The sequence below is a fragment of the Theobroma cacao genome, chromosome 2, assembly GCF_053813885.1.
Source record: "Theobroma cacao isolate CCN51 chromosome 2, ASM5381388v1, whole genome shotgun sequence".
NCBI lineage: Eukaryota > Viridiplantae > Streptophyta > Magnoliopsida > Malvales > Malvaceae > Theobroma > Theobroma cacao.
Genome location: NC_142640.1, coordinates 1,697,159 through 1,717,835, shown reverse-complemented (window position 1 = coordinate 1,717,835; position 20,677 = coordinate 1,697,159). Strand labels below are relative to the sequence as shown.

The 20,677-nt window shown below is 36.4% G+C and overlaps 5 protein-coding genes and 1 non-coding gene across 7 annotated transcripts; 1 reads left to right on the top strand and 5 right to left on the bottom strand.

The window, feature by feature from the left end:
- Positions 1-141: 141 nt before the first annotated feature.
- Positions 142-1,972, bottom strand: LOC18607257 (mitochondrial import receptor subunit TOM6 homolog). The gene is made up of 2 exons (XM_007041319.3): positions 1,652-1,972; positions 142-355 (listed from the first exon to the last, which is right to left on the bottom strand). The coding sequence occupies exon 1, from the start codon at positions 1,838-1,840 to the stop codon at positions 1,676-1,678; it is 165 nt and encodes a 54-aa protein (XP_007041381.3). The 5' UTR covers positions 1,841-1,972; the 3' UTR covers positions 142-355; positions 1,652-1,675.
- A 680-nt stretch (positions 1,973-2,652) lies between these two features.
- LOC18607256 (RING/U-box superfamily protein) lies at positions 2,653-4,829 on the bottom strand. Its single transcript, XM_007041318.3, has one exon. It carries the CDS (start codon positions 4,677-4,679, stop codon positions 3,474-3,476), a length of 1,206 nt encoding a protein of 401 aa, XP_007041380.3. The 5' UTR covers positions 4,680-4,829; the 3' UTR covers positions 2,653-3,473.
- A 2,652-nt stretch (positions 4,830-7,481) lies between these two features.
- Positions 7,482-12,352, top strand: LACS2 (long-chain acyl-CoA synthetase 2). Its single transcript, XM_007041316.3, has 19 exons — positions 7,482-7,892; positions 8,360-8,423; positions 8,783-8,875; positions 8,973-9,029; positions 9,110-9,158; positions 9,288-9,364; positions 9,452-9,491; positions 9,570-9,664; positions 9,777-9,941; positions 10,072-10,182; positions 10,277-10,364; positions 10,463-10,529; positions 10,611-10,686; positions 10,765-10,882; positions 10,948-11,193; positions 11,278-11,417; positions 11,575-11,757; positions 11,863-11,982; positions 12,120-12,352. Exons 1-19 carry the CDS (start codon positions 7,744-7,746, stop codon positions 12,165-12,167), a joined length of 1,986 nt encoding a protein of 661 aa, XP_007041378.1. The 5' UTR covers positions 7,482-7,743; the 3' UTR covers positions 12,168-12,352.
- Positions 8,218-8,291, bottom strand: TRNAI-AAU (transfer RNA isoleucine (anticodon AAU)). The gene has a single exon. It is a non-coding gene; the product is annotated as a tRNA-Ile (tRNA).
- Positions 12,353-12,590: 238 nt separating the features above from the next.
- On the bottom strand, positions 12,591-14,714 carry COR413-PM1 (cold regulated 413 plasma membrane 1). Of its 2 annotated transcripts, XM_007041315.3 has the most exons (5): positions 14,575-14,714; positions 14,300-14,501; positions 13,560-13,667; positions 13,402-13,472; positions 12,591-13,142 (listed from the first exon to the last, which is right to left on the bottom strand). In XM_007041315.3, the coding sequence occupies exons 2-5, from the start codon at positions 14,476-14,478 to the stop codon at positions 12,889-12,891; spliced, it is 612 nt and encodes a 203-aa protein (XP_007041377.1). In that variant the 5' UTR covers positions 14,479-14,501; positions 14,575-14,714; the 3' UTR covers positions 12,591-12,888. The 2 variants fall into 2 exon arrangements, with proteins under 2 accessions (XP_007041377.1, XP_017970545.1); XM_018115056.2 differs by lacking the exon at positions 14,575-14,714 and having other exon boundaries at positions 14,300-14,568.
- A 3,952-nt stretch (positions 14,715-18,666) lies between these two features.
- Positions 18,667-20,413, bottom strand: LOC18607253 (allene oxide synthase 3-like). The gene has a single exon (XM_018115054.2). The coding sequence runs from the start codon at positions 20,261-20,263 to the stop codon at positions 18,818-18,820; it is 1,446 nt and encodes a 481-aa protein (XP_017970543.2). The 5' UTR covers positions 20,264-20,413; the 3' UTR covers positions 18,667-18,817.
- Between the last annotated feature and the right edge of the window lie 264 nt (positions 20,414-20,677).

The window sequence follows — 20,677 nt, the reverse complement described above, 5'->3', positions numbered from 1 at the left end:
TTACACAAAAAGCCAAGGAAGGAATAAAATAAAATCATAGGTTATTCAATAATTTGAGGGAAGGGCAAAGAAGAAAAAGAAAATTTTCCCATTTTTCCAGCCAATGGCGATATATCATCTTCCTATGCTACAAGCAAGAAATTCAAAAGTATATTCAATTAGATATAACCGTCATGACATAATATGGAAGTATTCCAGCCTCCATTTCAATAAAAAATCTAATAACCATGATCAAAGCAAATGCAAATATAACCTAATGTGATAACACCACGGTCTCATACTTAAGCAGGCTGAAAAGGAATCAAGTACTTGAAACTCTTTTGCATCCCAATCCAATTCTCTCCTTATAGACCCACTGCACCACAAAAGGAGGAAAGATCAGCAACAAACAAGATAAAACAAAACCCCAGTAAAGTGAATGAGGGAGACATGCTAGCTAAGAGCTAAAATGACTACTTTAACAATAAACCATCATATAAAAGACAACTAAAGTCTCTTCCACTAGCTAGTGGCATCACCATGATAAGTAACACAACAAGATAAAAGGCAGGATGTGGCTACTACATGATTCCCATGGTTACCATATGAAGCAATCTGTTTTCTCAACCACTAAATGCAACTACATGCAATTTACAAGCTATAACCTGAAGGTGCACTTGTTCTCATTATCCTATGCAAGATCACAAAGAAAAATGAAACAATATTGTCTATTTGAATTGCAACCATAAAAGTTGTCAACAACAATGGCAAGGCATCATATACAAAAAAATAGCGCATTACATAATTTCCTGACAACATGGAAACTGAAGACAAGGCAACTACTTTTAACAAATGATATCTTTTTGGAACAAAAACAAACAAAGAAAGTTCTAAAAAACCATGAAAAAACTGAGCAACTAAATTGGGTGTATTTACAGCTATGCAAGTTTGGCAAAATAATCAGTCATGTATATGTCATTCTACATTTCTACTCTTATTCGCCAAGGGAAAGGCACTAAGGAACAGTATTAAGCAAATGGATAGGCAGAATGACTTTCCGTGCTACTATAACACAATCCAAAAACGTTGTTAATAAAAAAAACCATCCCAAGCCAATGAAACTGCTGCCAACATTTAATAAAAATGACATTAAGGAAATTAAAAGTGCCCCATCAGGGAGGGTAGTCCACCTCAAACCACAATGACAAGGCATCCTCCTCCCAAATTACTATATATCTTTCCGAAATCATTTCCTATGGACAAAGAGGATGCTTTTACACTCCATTCAAAGAATGAATTCCTAATCCATATTCCAAAATTTCATCGCCTTCCTGAATATATCTATTTACAGAAACTTTCAGTTACATCAAATTAGCCATGTCTAAAATCTCTCATATCATTGCCATCACTCCTTAGATAAATAATCTCCCTGAACATGTCTTGAGCATACAAATACTAAAGGCTGTGTTTGGTTGTTGCTTTGCTAGTTACAATAAACTACATTTCATTGATTTGACACATAAAAGAATTTCAAAAATTGGCATTCAACCCAGATATAATAATTCGTATCTGTCAAAAATCCACATGAAAAAAAAATACCCAGTTCCCAAAACTAGTCCTAGTACAAGAAAAATGATTGGTGATAAAAATAAAATCCAAGTGTTTAAATTACCTGAAAAGAATGAGAAAGAGGCATCTAGAACTCGAGCTTGAGCTCTTCCTTGTCATCAGAGAGGTAATGAAGAATGTAAGGAGTGACACGAACCACAGCTACCCATACCCCAAACATAGCCCCGTGTGCCTTCAGCTGCTTCAAGGCCGCCGCCTTCTCTGGTTTGCGCATGAACATTCCTGGGAACATCGCTGCTTCGATTGGATTTCCCTCGGCTTTCTGTTCGAGTCTGGGTCGACGGAGAGAGAAGCTGAAACCCTAGCTGCTTCTGGCTTTTTCTGGTTCGACTTTCCAATCTGGAGGGTTTAAGGGAGGGGTTTAGCGTTCGAGGGCATTTTCAAGGGGAAAGCGTTGTGGCACGTGCCTCTTTGGATCTCTTGACCAAACACGTGCGTGGTCAATGAGGTCCCTTTCCCCCTATTATTTTCTTTTTCTTTCTCTTTTTTTTTTTATATTTTTTTATCACTTACCAATGGTTAAATGAACAATTCCAAGTAGAAGGTACATTGTTTTTCTTGTACAAAAGGTATTTTTGTACTTATCCCATACTTATATTTTACTTGTTTTTCATTAACTAAATATAAAAAACGTATCATTTCATAAAATCAAATTATAAGATAATTACTCTTCTTATATTATCATAGAATGATTTATTTATTTATTTATATTTCTATTTCGTGAATGAAATATTTCATGGGAAACAATGACAAAACATACCATAGACAAGATATTTTCTACGTATTCTTTACATACCCTAATACTATTTTGTTTCTTTTTCATTCTATAAATCAAATTACTTCATAAAATAATTATTTTTTTATATATTCTGTACTCGCAAAATGAATGTTTTATTTCTTTTACATCCTTATCTTTATTCTGCAAACTGAACGTGTCTTTAAGAGTAGAACAATGACATTACAAGTTAGCAATATGCATGAATAAAGTGGAGAAAAAGATGTGGTGTGTATATACAAAAGTGGAAGCAATAGAAGAGAGGCATGGAAAGCCCAAATTAATGTCTCCAATTCCCAGTATAATCTGCATTGAATTCAAAGAAGTGACCAAACCAAATGGAATGGACAAAATGAACCACCCCTGGTAAATGAGCAGAACAAAAGAAGAAGTGACTACACTGCCTCATTACTCTCTCTCTGCCATTGTTTTCCCCTGCTACCCCTTCTCATCAATCAATCAATAAATAAAACCAGATGGGTGCGGTCCATGCCCACATGGCAAGCACATGATCCGGGTTGTGTCAAAAAAACTGACCATGTTCGCATCCCAACATGGACTTCTGTCGGTAGCAAGACAAAGAGGAAAACACCAAATCAAACCAAACCAAACCAAACCCAACCCGAACCAACAGCAGTCCCATATAAGAGAACCCTTTCCTTCCATGAATCATCTGAAGTCTCAACCTCTCAGCATTTATGAGCTCTTTTCCTTGTTGGGTTTTTGTTTTTTTTTATCTTTCTCTAGTGAAGGCTTTAAGCTTGGAGAAGAGAAAGAGAAAGAGAAAGCTCAGAAAATCGTGTCTATCTCTCGTCAATTTTCTCATTTAATGCCTCTCCCCACCTCCCATTAATGCTTCTCCCCTTTTTCGACTCGATTGCCAGAGCCCGACCGTTCTCTCTCGGCCTCTCTCTTTATCTCTCTCTCATGCATTAACTCTGCTTTGCATGCTTGTTTCCCATTAATGTCACCAGACCCCAATCTCCTACCGCCCCTTTCCCGTCGATCTCTCGATCCAACATTCCACGTGTCCCACTGTCTTCTTCTTTCTTTTCTCGGAAAGAGTTTTCTCTTTCTTTTTCCTCTTTTTTTATCTTCTGTTGAACCTCTCCGGTGACAGTAGTGCCTCGGGATCCCCGCACCTGAGCCGACTTGATGAAAAAGCCGCCACACTGGAAGCCGCTGATCTTAAAAACATGGGACTCGCCATTGACTTGGTTCTCCTCGACGAGCAGCCGCCGCCACTTCCAGTAAATCTGACACTTGATTCCGACAATGGGAAAAACCCTCTCCGTCGAAAAAATGGCGAAGCTTTCATCCCTCTGTAATACCTAAAAGAGAAAACCCTCGGTTTCGTCATTAACGACCCAAAGGGCGACGCCCGTTTGCTCCAAAACCCGTTCCCTCCTCTCCTATATCTCCAAGGCGACGCCGTGTTGGGCTCCGTTATCATCCTCTCTGCCGCTAAACTCCTCTCGAAACCAAACGAATACGACCTTTTCAAAACAAAATTAAACCTTTCCTCACAATTACTATTCCCATTCGCTCTTCTTGGTGACGGCTCTTCGGTTATTTCCGTTATGGTGTTATTCGGAAGAGATTGGAAAGGAGTTTCCGTTAGGGAATCCAGAGTGCTGTTGGGTAAAACGGTGTCGTCGAGGCTCGGACGGATTCTGGCTGCCATTAACGGAGTAAACGGAGATTCTGTAGCAAAGATTCCAGCTCTACAAAGCGGGCAATTAGCATGTGACTTTAACCAAGCATCGATGCAATCAACGTGGAAGGCATGGGAGCAAACGGGTAGTGTTCGGACGTATTCATCGTCTTCGAACTCCAACAAGCAAACAGCACAGTCTTTGGGGCTGTTGTGGGGTTTTGTTTTCGAAGTGTAGAGCGAAAGAGGCAGGGTTTTGATGGCGGAGTCATCGAGGCCATAAGGAGAAAGAGGGAGTTCGAATGGATCGGAGGGTGGAAGAGAGTCGAGGTCCGTAGTGGTGGACGGGAGGTAACGACGACGGCGACGACGACGTCGAAAGAAGCGGAGGAGGCGGAGGATTGGAGGGACGAGTCGTTTGGAGATGAGACGTGAATATGTAACGATTAAAAACGCTGCAGCGACTACCACCACCATGGCGATCAACGGTGGGCTGAAATCAACTGGAAGCTTCGAAGGCGGCGGTGATGACGATGACGACGACGAAGATGACGTAGATGACGATGAAGACGGCGGTGGTGATGACGAGGGAGAAGAGGAAGGAGTCGGGGATGGAGATGGGGCCCAGGTGGTGAACCCCATGACCGGCGATGGTAGTGATTTCGTAAGAGTGGTGGTGGTGGGGTTGTTGTTTCTGGAGTCTGGCGTTAGAAGTTTGGAAAGGGAGGGGGGTTTGAGGGGTTTAATGTCCGAAGAGTTGACTGTTCTGTTCTGTCTGGTCTCACCCAACGACTTGTCGATGCAAGATGGCGGGTACACGACACGTCGACATTGGTGAATTTAAGGCTAGTAAGGAGGTTTGATCCACTACGGATGATCATCTCTAGCAATCGGATTTCCATGTTTTCTCTTTCTGACACGTAAGCAATTCCTCTCACGTGGCTTGTGATTATTGGGGGAGTGGAGGTAAAGGTCTATTTTTGTAGCCTAAAACATTTGACTCCAATATGAGAAAAAAAAAATGATGAGCAAAATGGAAAAAGAAGATTTTGATGTGGTGACCCACATCAGTGACGATCTTCCAAGAAATGGAAGACAGGCCGAGAAGCGTGTTATCCCTTTCATACCATACTTAGTGGCAATTTTAGACTTTTTAACTCTGCTTTCTCTATCAAACTAATAAATAATAAATTAACTAAAATTAATTCATTCGAATTTTTTAATGAGTTTTTTAAAGTTTCTTAGTATTAAATTTATTTTAAGAACCAGACAGTAATATTTGATTCACGGTATTTAATATATAGATTGTCTAAATATTGACAGTGCATTAAATAGACATTGAAGATTTGACTTTTGGGCATGGTGATGATTTTGTGTGGATTTTTTACCCTTTATTTAAGAGATTTTACTCAGTCTAAAGTTCCTTAGCAAAATGACAAATTAAGAAACTAAAAGTTGTCTTCCTCGTGAGATTTGCACAACTTTAAACTTTATCACACTAGATAACATTAAATACTACATCATTTTTCTTTTTGGCCTTTCTCTTTAACCTTTATCACAAAATAAGTAGTACTTAACATTTGCTGCCCATATTTAATTCAATTTCACAATGTCTCGCTGCCAATCTTGAAGGGGATAATGTCGTCAAGTCGAGATCGATGTCGGGGTCAGGATCGATGTCAAGCTAGGGTCGATGCCAACGTCGAGGTGGATCCGGTGCATGGTGAATAAATGGAAATAAGGTTAATATTAGGTATATATGTAGCAATAAACTAAGGTCAAATATCATGTTGAAGTAAAGAATTTTATATATGAACTAGTAAACCCAAATCATTTGGTTATTTGGTGGTAAAGTTTTGGCTATTTTGAAGAGTCATTGTATAAGTATTTGCAACTTGTAAGCTATCACTTGTAAATTTTGACTAATTACAAACATTTTGTACATTTTTGCTTCATAAAACTCATGCCAGAAGGCAACCAATGTTTTTCCAATGAAGTATGCATTTCACTTTTTTGCTTAAAAACGTTATTATTTATAAATCACTAACGTTAAATTAACGTTTTATCCAAAATACATAAAAATTATGAATTCAAAAGCAAGACGAATTCGTACGATTATGTTAATTTGACATAATTTTAATATATTTTTTTCATATGGTGCAAAAGGTGAATGAATTTGAATACGATTAAACATATTTTTTTAACGACAATGATGATTTTAGCAAGAGCTTCTAGTACAAATTTGAAAGTAGAATGATCAAATTAGCAAAAAGGCTATGATTCTCATCGATATTGAAGACTTGGGCTTGGCCTAGTCTAATGGTTTGTGGAGGCAGCCCAGCCAAGACCCTGTACTGTTCAGACAAATATTTAATGTCACTAAAAGTAGTTTAATCATTAATGATCCAAGGCCAGTTAGTTTAATTACTTCAACATCAGTCACTTCCCATTGATTATAAGCATGAAAACACTGGTGCTCATAATGAAGGTTCAAAAACCCAACATTGTTCTTGTCAAAGTTTCTTTGAGAAACAAAAGAAACAACTAAGCTAAATGCTTAAGACTTTTTAGATTTTGTTATTTTTTTTTAAAATTATTTTCACATTTAATACAATATAATTGATCGTAAGTATGATAATGCCACACGTATCAAATTATGATTTTCTTAAATAAAAACCTGTAACAATATGAATTTTATGTACTAAAACAATTAATTCAATATTAATGTTTATAAAAAGATTTTCGTGATTCATGTATTATCTGTTCTCCAATTTGATAAAAAAAAAAATACAATATACCTTATGTTATAAAGTCACTACTTTTAAAAAGCATTAATGGCCTCCTTATTTGGTCAGCAGCATTCATTGCCCCTATCACCCACCAATGTCCCAAAGTCTTAACATGTTCATCCATAATCTCAACTCTTGTTTATACTTTGTTCAAATTCCACCAAAAAAACAAAAAGATATAGGAAAAAACCCTAAACCTATAAGTTTTTTTGCATTATATTTCCTCAACATTAAAGTGGTCCAATGTCAAGTTTAATTAGGAAAGTGTGCAAAAGATATACTACTATGTTTATATGCATGCATACTGGCTTTAATTATAATTAAATTAAAACACCAAACTAACTAAAACCCTAAGACTTTAGATTATCTGTCTATGAATATGCAAGGAAAGTCTTGGTAGGTTAATCAAATCTTGAACTAATTAAAGAAAAAAATGAGTATGGGATATTGATATACGTATTATATTTTTATTAACATTTAAAGACAAACAGAGTGGTGTTTACAACGTAAGAAGGACATTAGACAGAGAAGACTACTGCATATTCAAGAGTCATTCACCAACCTTCATCCACCATAATAAATAAAGAGGCAAAGGCTTTTAATTATTCCGGTGTCCAACCTGTTGCATGGGACAACCAAGACTTCGATTTGGTTCATAAATCCACGCTTAAACGCAGTTATATAAATTTGCTCTGACGTCTCCTCTCCTAGCAAATGCTCATCTTGGAATTATTGCAGCAGCTCAACCAACGGTCCCACCTCCCCTCCCTTCCGTCTTTCAGTCTCTCTCCTCTGGTGGTTAAATTATCATCAAAGCTTGTCACATGTCACAGGGTTTTCTTACATAAATTTCTCTTGATCTTTGGGTGCAAACCACAAGGGTTCTTTGGCAATAGTCTTTGGCATTGAGGTAAACAATGTCTGTCGCATATGCTGTAGAGGTTGAAGAATCAAGGCCTGCAACCGAGAAAAAGCCGTCTGCAGGGCCTGTTTATAGGTGCATATATGCTAAAGATGGTCTCCTGGATTTGCCTGAGGGAAAGCATTCTCCATGGGAGTTCTTTAGGTGAGTGTTCTTGATCAGCATCTTATGGGTGCTAAAAGATCAATGGTTGCTACCATTTTTTTCTTCTTTTTTAGAACTGATTTTGCAAAGTTTTTGTTTTAGTCTGATTAGATCAACAAAATCTAGAAGATCTTTCTTGGCATCTAAGGTCCTTGATGTGATGAAAGAAATGTGAGGGTTGCACATCTTGGGGAATCAACCACTAAAAGAAAGAACTTAGTTATCACTTTCATTTCTTCTTTGGGTGGATTTTTTGATGGGATTTTTCTGCTTTTATTGTTGGGAACAAGGAACAAGGAAAAAATTCTTGTTACTAAAAATATATTGGCCCATGCAGGTCTCGAACCTGCGACCTTCGCGTTATTAGCACGACGCTCTAACCAACTGAGCTAATAGGCCAGATGTCTAATCTTATTTCTATGGTTATACATGTTCTGAGAAATTGAATTGCAGTATTGTCCTTGCAGTGATTCTGTTAAAAGGATTCCAAATAGTCGAATGTTGGGTCGACGACAAACCACAGATTCTAAGGTACACTGCATTCATCCTCATGTAATTTATTGCCAGAGAATAAAGTTGAAGATTTAGTATTTATACCATAATTTACGACGAATTTAATCTTTATATTTTCCTTAAATGTCTGATTGGAGATAATCATTAAAGAGTGTGAATATTCAATTGTAAAAGCTATTGACATGATACAATTTTGGCAATATAGATATGTTTTGTCAATTGATCACTCCAGTCGTAAATAATTATTTTGGATTTTACTTTGTTGATTATAATTAGAATAATTTATTATTTAAAAAAGAAAACATAATTAGAAAAAAAAAAGTATGTAGTTCCCTGGAAGATGCCAAAGTGCATAAAATTTTCATTTGGTTTTGCAGCAAGCTGGTCCTTACGTATGGATCACATACCAGGAGGCTTATGATGCAGCTGTTAGAATTGGTTCTGCCATGAGGAGCCTTGGTGTCAACCCTGTAAGCCTGCAGTCCATCAGTTAAACATAATTTTAATCCTAATTTAACTTCATTTAGATCTTCTGAAGTTTAACAAAACATTCATGGTCATGTATAGGGAGACCGCTGTGGTATATATGGGTCAAATTGTCCAGAATGGATCATTGCTATGGAGGTATGCCTAGTGTTTATTCTGCCAATTTAACTTACTTTTTGATCAAGGCAATAAGTACTTGTTTTCCCCTTTTTCTACAGGCTTGTAACAGTCAAGCTGTCACATATGTACCACTATATGATACTCTTGGTATGACATCTTTCTCTTAATCCATTTTGAGGTCTGATGATTAGTAATAAGCTGGAAGCATTGCCGTTATCTGTCATTCTTCGATTCATTTGAGGTGGTGATTTATCTGGTTTCTTTACTTTGTTGCAGGTGCTAATGCAGTGGAGTTCATCATTAACCATGCTGAAGTTTCAATAGCCTTTGTTCAAGAGAACAAGCTCCCTGCAGTAAGTTTTCATTGCAACCGAAGCTATGTGGTTTTCTTTTAGAAGGGTTTCGTATTAGTTTTGTTCACAATTTGTGATCCTGTGCAGATTCTATCATGCCTTCCAGCATGTTCCTCCTACCTAAAAAGTAAGTGAAAATATTCCACTCTGTTTTTTGAATGTTGAAGGCCATTTGATTCCTAAACTACTTATCTTCTTTCTCCAGCTATTGTCAGCTTTTCATATGTTTCTAGCACACAGAAGAAGGAAGCTGAAGAACTTGGGGTATCTCTCTTTTCTTGGAAGGAGTTCTCTGAGCTGGTAAGATGATGATATAGTTGTGCCCTCGTGTCATGATCAGAACAATGTTTCTCTGGGATCAATTCAATCAGATTGTTACAAAAATTTCACCTGCTGTCTAATGATTCCCCAGGGCTCATTGGATTGTGAACTTCCTCCAAAACAGAAGACTAACATATGCACAATAATGTATACTAGTGGAACAACAGGAGAACCAAAAGGAGTCATTCTCACAAACAGGGCAATCATGACAGAAGTGTTGTCCATAGATCAACTCATAGACATTACAGACAGAGCGGTGAGAATGCAGACATAAACTTAAATCTTGTTAGGGATAAAGATGCATAATCAACTCATATGCTGTTTTTCTTTTTCCCACATTGAGCTTGCAAGAATTTCCATTTTGGTGATATGATTTTCCATTACAGTGTTCCGAGGAAGATACATATTTTTCCTTCCTTCCTCTGGCGCATGTATATGATCAGATAATGGAAACCTATTTCATCAAAAGGGGTTCCTCCATAGGATTTTGGCAAGGGGTAAGATTAAGATTGCCATAATCTGTACACTTTTCCATTGTCCTTTTCTCTCTTTAGTACAAAGTCATCCAATCCAGTTCTCCTTTACTTGCAGGATGTCCGTTATCTAATGGAAGATGTTCAGGAACTAAAGCCAACTGCATTTTGTGGGGTTCCAAGAGTTTATGACCGTATATACACTGGTACATACAGATAACTATCTTTCTGAACCATTATGTAACTTGATATTGTATTGATACCAGTTGTTCTAAGCAATATCCATGGAAACTTGTGCTTGAAGGTATTGTTAACAAAATTTCATCTGGTGGTGCAATTCGGAATAAGTTGTTCCAGTATGCCTATAACTAGTAAGTTTTATGGTAAACCGCTTTGTTGGATTTTACTCGATTGTAAGTCTACTGTCCAACTGATGGAAAAGCTTCAAACAGCAAATTAGGAAATATGGAGATTGGATTCCCGCAAGACAAAGCATCCCCTCTCTTGGACAAACTGGTCTTTGACAAGGTTTCTCATCTACACGTCTTTTGTACATTCTAACTATGATTCCTGTTTTACTTGCTGAAAATGATTTAATTCTTGTAGGTAAGACAAGCATTGGGAGGCAAAGTTCGTATAATGTTATCGGGTGCAGCACCTTTGCCTAGGCATGTGGAGGAATTTCTGCGGGTCTCCTGCTGCTCTAATTTATCACAGGGATATGGTAAGAAGTGATTATTACCTTATGAAAATTCCTCTTTGCTATCTTCTGATTTCTTAACATGACAGGTTTGACTGAGAGCTGCGGTGGATGTTTTACTTCCCTCGCCAATGTAATGTCTATGATCGGAACTGTTGGAGTTCCCATGACAACCATTGAAGCAAGGCTTGAGTCAGTGCCAGAGATGGGATATGATGCATTGTCCAGTGTGCCACGAGGAGAAATATGCCTTAGGGGAAACACCTTGTTCTCAGGTTACTACAAGAGGCAAGATCTAACTGATGAAGTTCTTGTCGATGGGTGGTTTCACACAGGTATAAGACCTTCAAATTTGCATCAGAGTAACAATATGCAGAAACTCAACTGTTTGATTCCTCAACATGTTGATATTGTTACAGGTGACATTGGGGAGCTGCAACCAGATGGATCGATGAAAATCATTGACAGGAAAAAGAACATATTCAAGCTTTCGCAAGGCGAATACGTTGCTGTGGAGAACGTTGAAAATACATACTCACGTTGCCCTCATATAACATCGGTATGTTGCTGTCTGGATCTTGTGCTTGGCTTTGCTGATATACTGCACAACTGGAATTGCTACAAACTAGAACGTCTCATTTCTACCATAACATATAAGCATCAGACATTTTTGACATTGCTCTAAACGTGAGTTTCTTAATATTTCCAATGGTCAGATCTGGGTTTATGGGAACAGCTTTGAGTCATTTCTTGTGGCTGTGGTAGTCCCTGAAAGAAAGGCACTAGAGGATTGGGCGACGGAACATGATGAAGCTGTTGATTTCAAATCATTGTGTGAAAACCGTAAGGCAAGGAAGTACATTCTAGACGAGCTAAATAGCACTGGTCAGAAACATCAAGTAAGTGGATAAAATTTCCTCGCAGTTTCTTCTTCCTAGCTCTGCAAATTAAAACAATATCAAATCATTTTTTCCTCGACTGATGCAACATTTGTGCTTGCACAGCTTAGAGGCTTTGAGATGTTAAAAGCAGTGTACTTGGAACCAACTCCCTTTGACATGGAGAGGGATCTCATAACCCCAACATTTAAGCTGAAGAGGCCACAGCTGCTCAAATACTACAAGGTAAAAATATGCTTTTCTTATCCATCTTTTCTATTGCTTTTAACGCCATGAAATCTGATCCACAAACAAATAATTCCTTGGGACCTTATATTTTTCGCAAAGACTTGATTTGTATCATATGCCAACATCATCTGCAGGACCGCATCGATCAACTGTACAGTGAAGCAAAGGGGTCAAAGGTATGAGAGCAGTTCCGAGAAGCAAGACCCTGATATTCAGCTGTCGATTACCAGCAGTTGCTGAAACTTGTTTCTGTTTGTTTGAAAATTTATTGAAGGAAAAGTTATAGTACTTAAAACTGAAGTTGAAAACTGATCTCTGTTAGTGTTGGTACATAAATAAAAAATTATCAGAAGCTTTCTGTTTATTACTTGCCAGTGTCTATTCAGAAGGTACAATTTCGTTGATGAATTTGGGATATGCAGGCTTCTTTAATTCTGCTACACATTTCTGCAGTGCAAACTAAATGAATGAACTCAGCAAACTTGGCATCCATATCTTTCAAGTATCATTATCACCAGCATTTCAGGGTTTATTAAGTCCTGAGTATCAAACCTTCTTACATCAACATGTTTGTTAAAGCTTAAATTCCAGGAACAAAGCGAAAATGGATGAACATTTCTGTCTTAACATTCAGTTTTTCTACAGGAATACAAACAGTGTTTCAAGGTTCCTCAAGCCAGTCAAAGAAATATTCTTTCTACAACAATAATAAAGTAATACTATGATAAATCCTTTAAACAAGGAATTCCTACGAATGCACCAAAGCAAACAGAAAAACCATGTCTTATGGCACAAAACTGACAATGAATTTGTATGTCTAGACAAATAATGGATGGTACAAGGGGAAACAATTCATGAACTTCAGAAAACTAAAAGCAACCGACAAGCTGCTGATCCTCGAACCTATAGGATGTCAGTTACCAAAGCCCACGCCGGGTAGACCAACAGAAGAATTATGCCAACCGTGTTTGATATTCCATGCGCTTTGGTAAAAGAATTTCGAAACCCACCCGATGCTCTGATGTGTTCCTGAAGCAGGTAGCAAGCAATGGCAAGGCATATTACCACACCAATCCAGTCGTTTCTTATGGTGCTTGAAAATAAGCTAGGAGCCACCACTATTAGAAGAATCAAAGCAGCAGGCAGTTCCAGCCAATCTGCAGTTTCCAGTAAAAAGTAACAACCGGTTACCACAAATTTCAAATACCATCATAGTTGTCTAACATAACTACTTAGATTTTCAATCAAATTGAAGATGCAAAAGCAAACAGTTCGGTTAGTAAACCCCAAAGTCACCAACTATTTTACTGCATAATAGTTCAAATATGACAAGCCAAAACAAAGATCCTAGTGAATTACCAGATGATAGCACTCAAGCATGACCAAAGTAACAGAGGGATTACATCAATATCATACCTGGGAAACGTCTAGGGAAGAACAAGCGCAAAACAACTGCAACAAAAGCGATCCATTTTCCAACCTCTCCCCTGCATGACAAAACAATTTATTAAAATGGAAATGAAAAAAGAACACTTGAGCTACAAGAACCGGTGCTGCCCGCAGAATGGATTTACCTGAAGAGGTTGAACAATAATGAAGGAAGACTCAAGAAGATATATGGGATTAATAATCCTGTAAGAATATTTGTTTTCCAATTTGTTCGGTCCAGGATCAATAGATAACTGCATCAAGCATAAGATAGGAACAAAGTAAACCATTAGAATTCCTGAACTACAAACTTTCAAAAAAAAAAAAAAAAGAATTCCTGAACTACTGAAATAAGCATAGGTATCAATATTTTTTAGTCTAAAAAAGGGAAATTGGAAATTTGGGAAGAGGGAAGAGGGAAGATGTGCTTCTTAAACAGGCTACCTATACTTGCAGGAGGCCACTCCTCATTAAAGAGTAAGGGTAGGATCAGGAAAATTCCCTAGGGTAAAATACCCACAACGACCAAGAGCAACAAGAAACTTTTTAGACAAAAGAAAGAACTCCCCTGATAATGAATCAGAGAAAGCAAAGGCAAAAACAAGATCCTAAAAAGTTTACATTTCAAAAAAAAAAGATCCTCAAAAGTTCATACAGGTAAACAATATTCCAACATGAGAACTATAAAACATTCAAATTCCAATCCAGTTCAAAAAAGATATTAGTAAAACTGTCAAATCTGGAGAATTCCCTTCACTCAGAAGAAAATCCACAGTTAATCACATTCGATCGGGTGATTGGTTTGGGATCACCATGAGCCTAACAGCACAGAAAAAGAAAAACAGAAATCTGAAAAACGAAGATTTGAGCAAAGAGAGTGGCATACATTGCAGCAAAGGAAGCGATCCATTCAAGAATTGAAGTCCCAAATCCCAAAGAACCCAACTTGATAGCATGATTAGCAAGCTTCTTGGCAGCAAAGACTAGCTCTTTGAAATCAGAACTGATCAGATCACTTGCTTCCTGCTCAGCCCTCATTGCCAAAAAACTCTTCTTCCCCATCATTTTTCCTTCTCCTCTTCAGCCTCCTGGTTACTAAATAGTAAATACCCAAACAAAAGAAAATAACAAGAAGAAACAGATAAAAGAAGCGAAGCTCACAATGCCACAGAGACAACTAGCGAGGAGCTGGAAAAGCAAGCCAAACAGTTGACTGTCTGGGTTTAGACATTGAAAATCCTTGTCGGGTTCTGGGTATTTGGTGCCACGTGGAAGAAGTTGCTGAGCCTTTTCGATTACGTGTCCTCTTCCAGCTGTTTTGGAGGAAAATTAACATCTTTCGTTCTTTTGTGGATTAGAAGAAGACAGAAGCAAACATCCCATAATTTTGACACGTATTGAAGCTATAATTCCCATCCAATCAGTGTTTACACGTCAGCTGTGCCAATAGCAACTAGCAAATTCTGATTCTTATCCTTGTTACGTGGCATAGGTTGATTAGAGAGTTTGTCCTCTTTATTATTGAATTAATTAAGGGTTCAAATCTTAGCCTTTGAGCGAAGCTCCATTTATTTTAATGGGCTTAAGTTCTTTATTATCAAGCTAAACCCTAAAACCCAACACTTGGACCAATCCTTTTTTATGGAAAATGAATCCAAGTTCGTTGCAAGGGCTTCGATACATTACAGATGAGCATTCGGTTGGTCTGTCGGTTAAATCATAAAATTTTAAAAATTTAATTAAATAAATATAAAAAATAATTGAAATTGATCAAAATTTAAAAAAAATAATCGAAATCAACTTATTTAAATTGATTCGGTAGATTTATTTTGATTTGAATAGGAAGTATTTTTATGGTATATTTTAAAATTTTAATAATATTTATTATTTAAAATCTATTATTAATAGTCTATTTTTTGAATTATTCGGTTATAAATGTTAGATATCGAAAATTGATTAAGACAGTCGAATAGACTGCTCCTCCTCTTCATCAAAACTACAAAAGTCAAACAAATTAATTGAATTCAATCAATTTCAATCTAAGCGTCTTAAGTTAATGATGATCATTAATATCAAGCTTAAGTTTCTTGATAGATGAGAAGCCATTGCTGTGGTAATTAGCTTTTAAGCTACCCACATGTTATGATTGTATTTCTTGTTTTAGTAAGTTAATATTTGGCATGTTCCAATGTTAACGATGATAACTACTAATTCCTACTTTATTCAAAAGATGGTAATATATGATTTATTTAAAAATTATATGATTTATTTAAAAAATAATATATGATTAACTACTTTATTCACTAGTTTTTTCACTCTTTCCACACCTTAACCAACAAGTTCAAATAATATATGATTTATTTAAAAATTAAAATTAAAATTATAAAAAAAAAACTAAAATAAAGCAATAAACCCTAGTTATATATCTTAATTATTCAATTTAAGACAATTAACCTATGTCATTAAACGATTTCAATTAAGTTTATGAATAGTTTTGATAGAATTTTGAACATTTGGGTTAGATTTTGAATACCTTACTATTAAATAACTTAACTTTCAAAAAATTCAAACTATTCGGATACCTAACTCATCATCATCGATATCTATTCACTTGAAAAAAAAAACCCAAAAAGTACTTTTCATGATTAATTACATGTTATAAATTGACACATGATTATAAACTATATGAACTGATTACTGAATTAACAAAATTAAGTTGTCCTAATTCAAACAAAAAAAAAATAAGAGATAAAAGAAACCATCCAAATTAATGAAATAAATGTCCCTTCAATAATTGGGGGGGACCTTATTCACTTCAAAAAAAAAAATTAAATGCTTCTTTGAAAGATTCAAATTGATTGTCAAATTTCTTCTCTTTGCTGGTCTCTTGAGAATGATTCACAAGCCTTATCACTTATCAGCATCAACCAGAAAGAGACATATGGACCCTGAAAAGAACTATACAATAAAGATATAATGTGTTCATATATCAGTTTGCATTAAAAAGAAATATCTTGTTCAAAAGTCTTCTGCAAGTATTCCATCCCTTGCTTGCAATGAATAATTTTTACTAATATTAACATAAAATTTTTAATTTAAATAATGTAAAACATTACAACGATAAAATACCAAACACGACCTAAAGTCTGGGTTCATGTCACGCGGTCTTACGGGTTAGGGTTCTTGCTACCAAGCTAGCTTAGTAAGAGAGATAATCCTTCATCTAAAACTTCTGAAGAAAATTTTGTTTTCTTTCCCACACATGAAATAACAAGATTACTAAACAGTAAAATTTTTCTTTGGGTAGAGTTCAGTCGATTCACCATTGTTTCTTTCCTAGCAAACATGGTTGAAAAGAGAAGATACACATGCTGACAGAAATAAAGAAACACAAAGTTATGGTGCCATTCACAAATGACAAACCAAAGCCTGAATTATTGTAGTTTGAATTGCTTGATGGGACCGACCACCAACTATTGCTTTTGGCCCTTCTGTAAATTTCCCTCTTCCTGGAAATTAACACTACAATAGGTTAGGGAGCCTCTTTCAGGACCTGGAAAACGTGATTAAGTGGGCAAGTTAGTGTTAGTCTTTATTTATTCTGTCAAATTCCTGCAACCCAAACTAGACACCAGGAGACACCTAGCCAAAGCTAATTTAAAAAACTAAAGGTAAAATATCCGTGTCTCTTAATTAATAATAAGTTGTAATTTTATACAAATTTATTTTTAAAAAATATTTTTTATTAACTATATATAAATTCAGTTGTTAGTCCCTCATTAATATTTTTTTAATTTGATAATATAGTAATATTAAAAAATAATTTTATTTTTTATTAATTTTAAAAAGTATTAAATTATATAAATTTTTATTTTTATTTTTTAATTTTTTTCTTATTAAAAAAAAAACCCTCTCTCGAGTACTCCCAGCACCCAACATGGTGCTCTTTGGGAACACTGTTTTAGTATTCCCTAGGGAGCACCATTGGCATGTTCCCAAGGAGCATAGATAGGTGCCCTCTGGAACCTTAGAGAGTATAGATGGGTGCTCAACAGAGAGCACAGATCCATTTCACAAATTAGTAAATTCATGTATAATTATGATTAAAAATTAAAAATTATAGAGTATTTTACTCAAAAAATAATAGAAAAAATTTGACTGCTATCCAAGGAGAAAGAGGATTCTTTGCTAGTTTCTTTGCTTTTGAAATGAGAAATTCCACAGGGAGGCTCATGTTAGGGTAAATTAGGTCCTATCTCAACTGAAATTAATCATAATTTACGTAAATGATTTAAAAATAAATTTGTTTTGACTCTAATATAAAACATGATTTTTTTTCTAATATATAACATGATTTTTTTTGCTTTGTAATTTACTCAATACTTTAATGCTAGCACAAAAGCCCAAAGAAATCCCATCCTTCCCATTAGTTTGGGTATCACTTTTGTATTGAGTTTGGGACATTTTTTAATTGGTAAAGATGATGTGTTGGCATTAAATTATAGATATTGAAAGAAAATTTTTTTTTTTACTTTTATCTATAATTTATATAATTTGAAGATATTTTATCATATTTTTATTCTCATAAACTGTCATATAAAAAATTGTGATTTTTATAACATATTTAAAAAGAAGTTTGTGATTTTTAGAGTTAATCGCGTGGAGGACAAAGAGAGTAAAAGAGAAAAAATGTTGAGGTAAAGAGAGAGAAAGAGAGTGGTGCAAAAGGGTCAGTGAATCACGTCAAGGGCAAATAAAGAGAAAGAGAAAGGAAGTTGAAGCAAAAGAGACGGGGTGCAAAGAGGTCCATGTGTTGCACACAGATAATATTCTAGTAATAAAAAACAAAAGTAAGCAAGACCTATCAAATTTCATAAAATTTCTGATTGAATCTGATTTTCTGGATCAACTTTTGCAACTTGTCAACATCTACGAAGACCTTTCACAATACCCATGACATTTTATGTACATTTAATTAAAATATTATTGTTTCTTAATTATTTCTTCTATTCATTGGATCAAGAAAACATCATACGATTACCAAAACTCTGTCGTTTTCTTTAAGGAAAATCCAAAACCGAGGTGGTTGGCTGTGAATGCTCATTTACTCACCCCATGTGGAAGGGTCGGTCTATGTGAAGTTATACGAAATTAAAAGATTTTTCTATTTTTTTAAGATAATAAATCCTATGCTTAATTAAAAATTCATGCCCAAATTGAATCAGCTACAATTCTTCGAAGTATTGGTAACAGTTTTAAGAGATAAATTAAAAAATTTTATTACCACTTACAGATAGGTATAGGACATAAACACTGTAGAACTGAGAAATCAACATGAAAAGGGTAATCAAATAAAATGCGACTAGTGTTAATTTATGATGATCATGCGACCATCGGTATGGTGTCAAGTGCTTGAGGCTTTAGTCAACGACTTGAACGTCACTGATGCAGCGAACATGAACATTCCAGCCTCAACCTCAAACGTGTCATAACGACGGAAAAGCTCCACCAGCAACAATCTACACAGCAGCATCACCAGATTTTTGCCGGCACATTGCTTGTTCTCCGCCGTGCATTCCTCGGTCTCACGCCCATTCGACCAATAAACATACTTCAGAAGCTTCTCTCCGTCCCCAACGAACCTATCTGCCACGAACTCCTCCGGGTTCTCGAAAACCTTGGGATCCCTGGTGGCAAACGGCTGATACCCAAAGAGCATCTCCCCTTTCTTGATCTCGAAGGCTGCATCGTGGCTTTGGACTACCAAATCAGCCTTGGCTTTGGCGTACTGGAAAGGAACGGGAGGATCAATCCTTAGAAATTCATACACCACTGATTTGGTCAGAACCATCTTGTCCAAGGCAGAGAAACTGACACCACCTTCAGCTTTGGCAACGGTCCTGATTTCATCAGCTAGCCTCTTGTGTAACTTTTCTCCTGCTAATGCAACCCACTTGATCAGGCCAGGGAACAGAACTTTCATGCCACCATAAGCATTAAAACCAGCAAGGAAAACCAGGTTGTGACAGGCTTCATCTCTTTCTATCCCGAATTTTTCAGCTTCATCCAAGACTGAGCTTCCGAACTCAGAGAAGGCATCGTAAAGTTTCTTGTAATCAGATTTAACTAGAAAAAATGGGAAAGTAAATGTACGCAACAAAAGATCTTCGATAAGACATAGAAAGTTTGGCAACAACCCTAGTGATCCAAGTGGAGCAAGCTGACACAATAACCATTTGTCAACAAGTTTTGGTCCTTTGGATCCTATCCGTGTTTCACTCGGGTTTTTGTCACAGAGGAGGCGAAAAACATAGTTGAAAGACATGGTATCGCACAGGGTGTTAAAATATGCTTCTTTTTTGCTAGATATTTTAGCTTCAAGCTCGTTGAAAAGCTCTGATAAGCCTGTTCGAAAGAGGGGTATGAAGTTATTATGGCGGGCCGCTAGAGTAGCCAAGAAGAAGGATTTCAGAGAGGTGTGCTTTGGCTCGGAAGGGTCAAGGTAAGCGCAGACTCGATGGCCACCGCTGTAAGCCAAGGAAGGCAAGAAAGTACCGTCAAGAACATCACGTTTTTCGACTTTGGAACTGTCGAAGAGGACAGGAAAGGAGATAGCATCGAGAAGACAAATAACTTGAGCGGAGGAGGAAATGAAAGGGCCAGGAGGCATATTGATTCTGAAGACTGTGGATTGATGCTTTTGGATTCGGTTCTCGAAGAACTTGTCCCTGCCTTCATAGTAGAAGTATGCTAAACGGTCTCGAAGTGCACCAAAGAAGAAATGCCCATAGTCTCCAGGAACCGGTTTCAGTGGAAGCTCCGGGGGCTGTGAAGAAGAAGAGGAAGACATTGTTGGGGGCTTGAGTTTATCAGGTAAATGATTTTGAGATCTACGGCTCTGTAACCTCTGATAATATACCTGCAGGAAGCAGACAAGACAACCACGTGAAAGTTATGCTACATTGCTCAGCATTCATAATTGGAGCTGTACTTCTTTGGGGAGTCTTGGACCATTCAAGTTATAAATTGCGTGAGTCATCAAAATTTTCTCAAGATTTTAACAAATCCAGGGTAAAAATTCAACCAGGGAATTTAAGATTATATGAAGGTTGGTAAGTGAGAAAATGACTTTGCTTTTTTTTTTTTATAATAGGAAGAAAGAGAATTTAAATTTTGCTCTTTAATCAGAAGATAATGCACCAATTAATAGCCAAATGACTTTAGTTTATGTACATTGCAAGTAATATCAGATTTGGTTAAAATG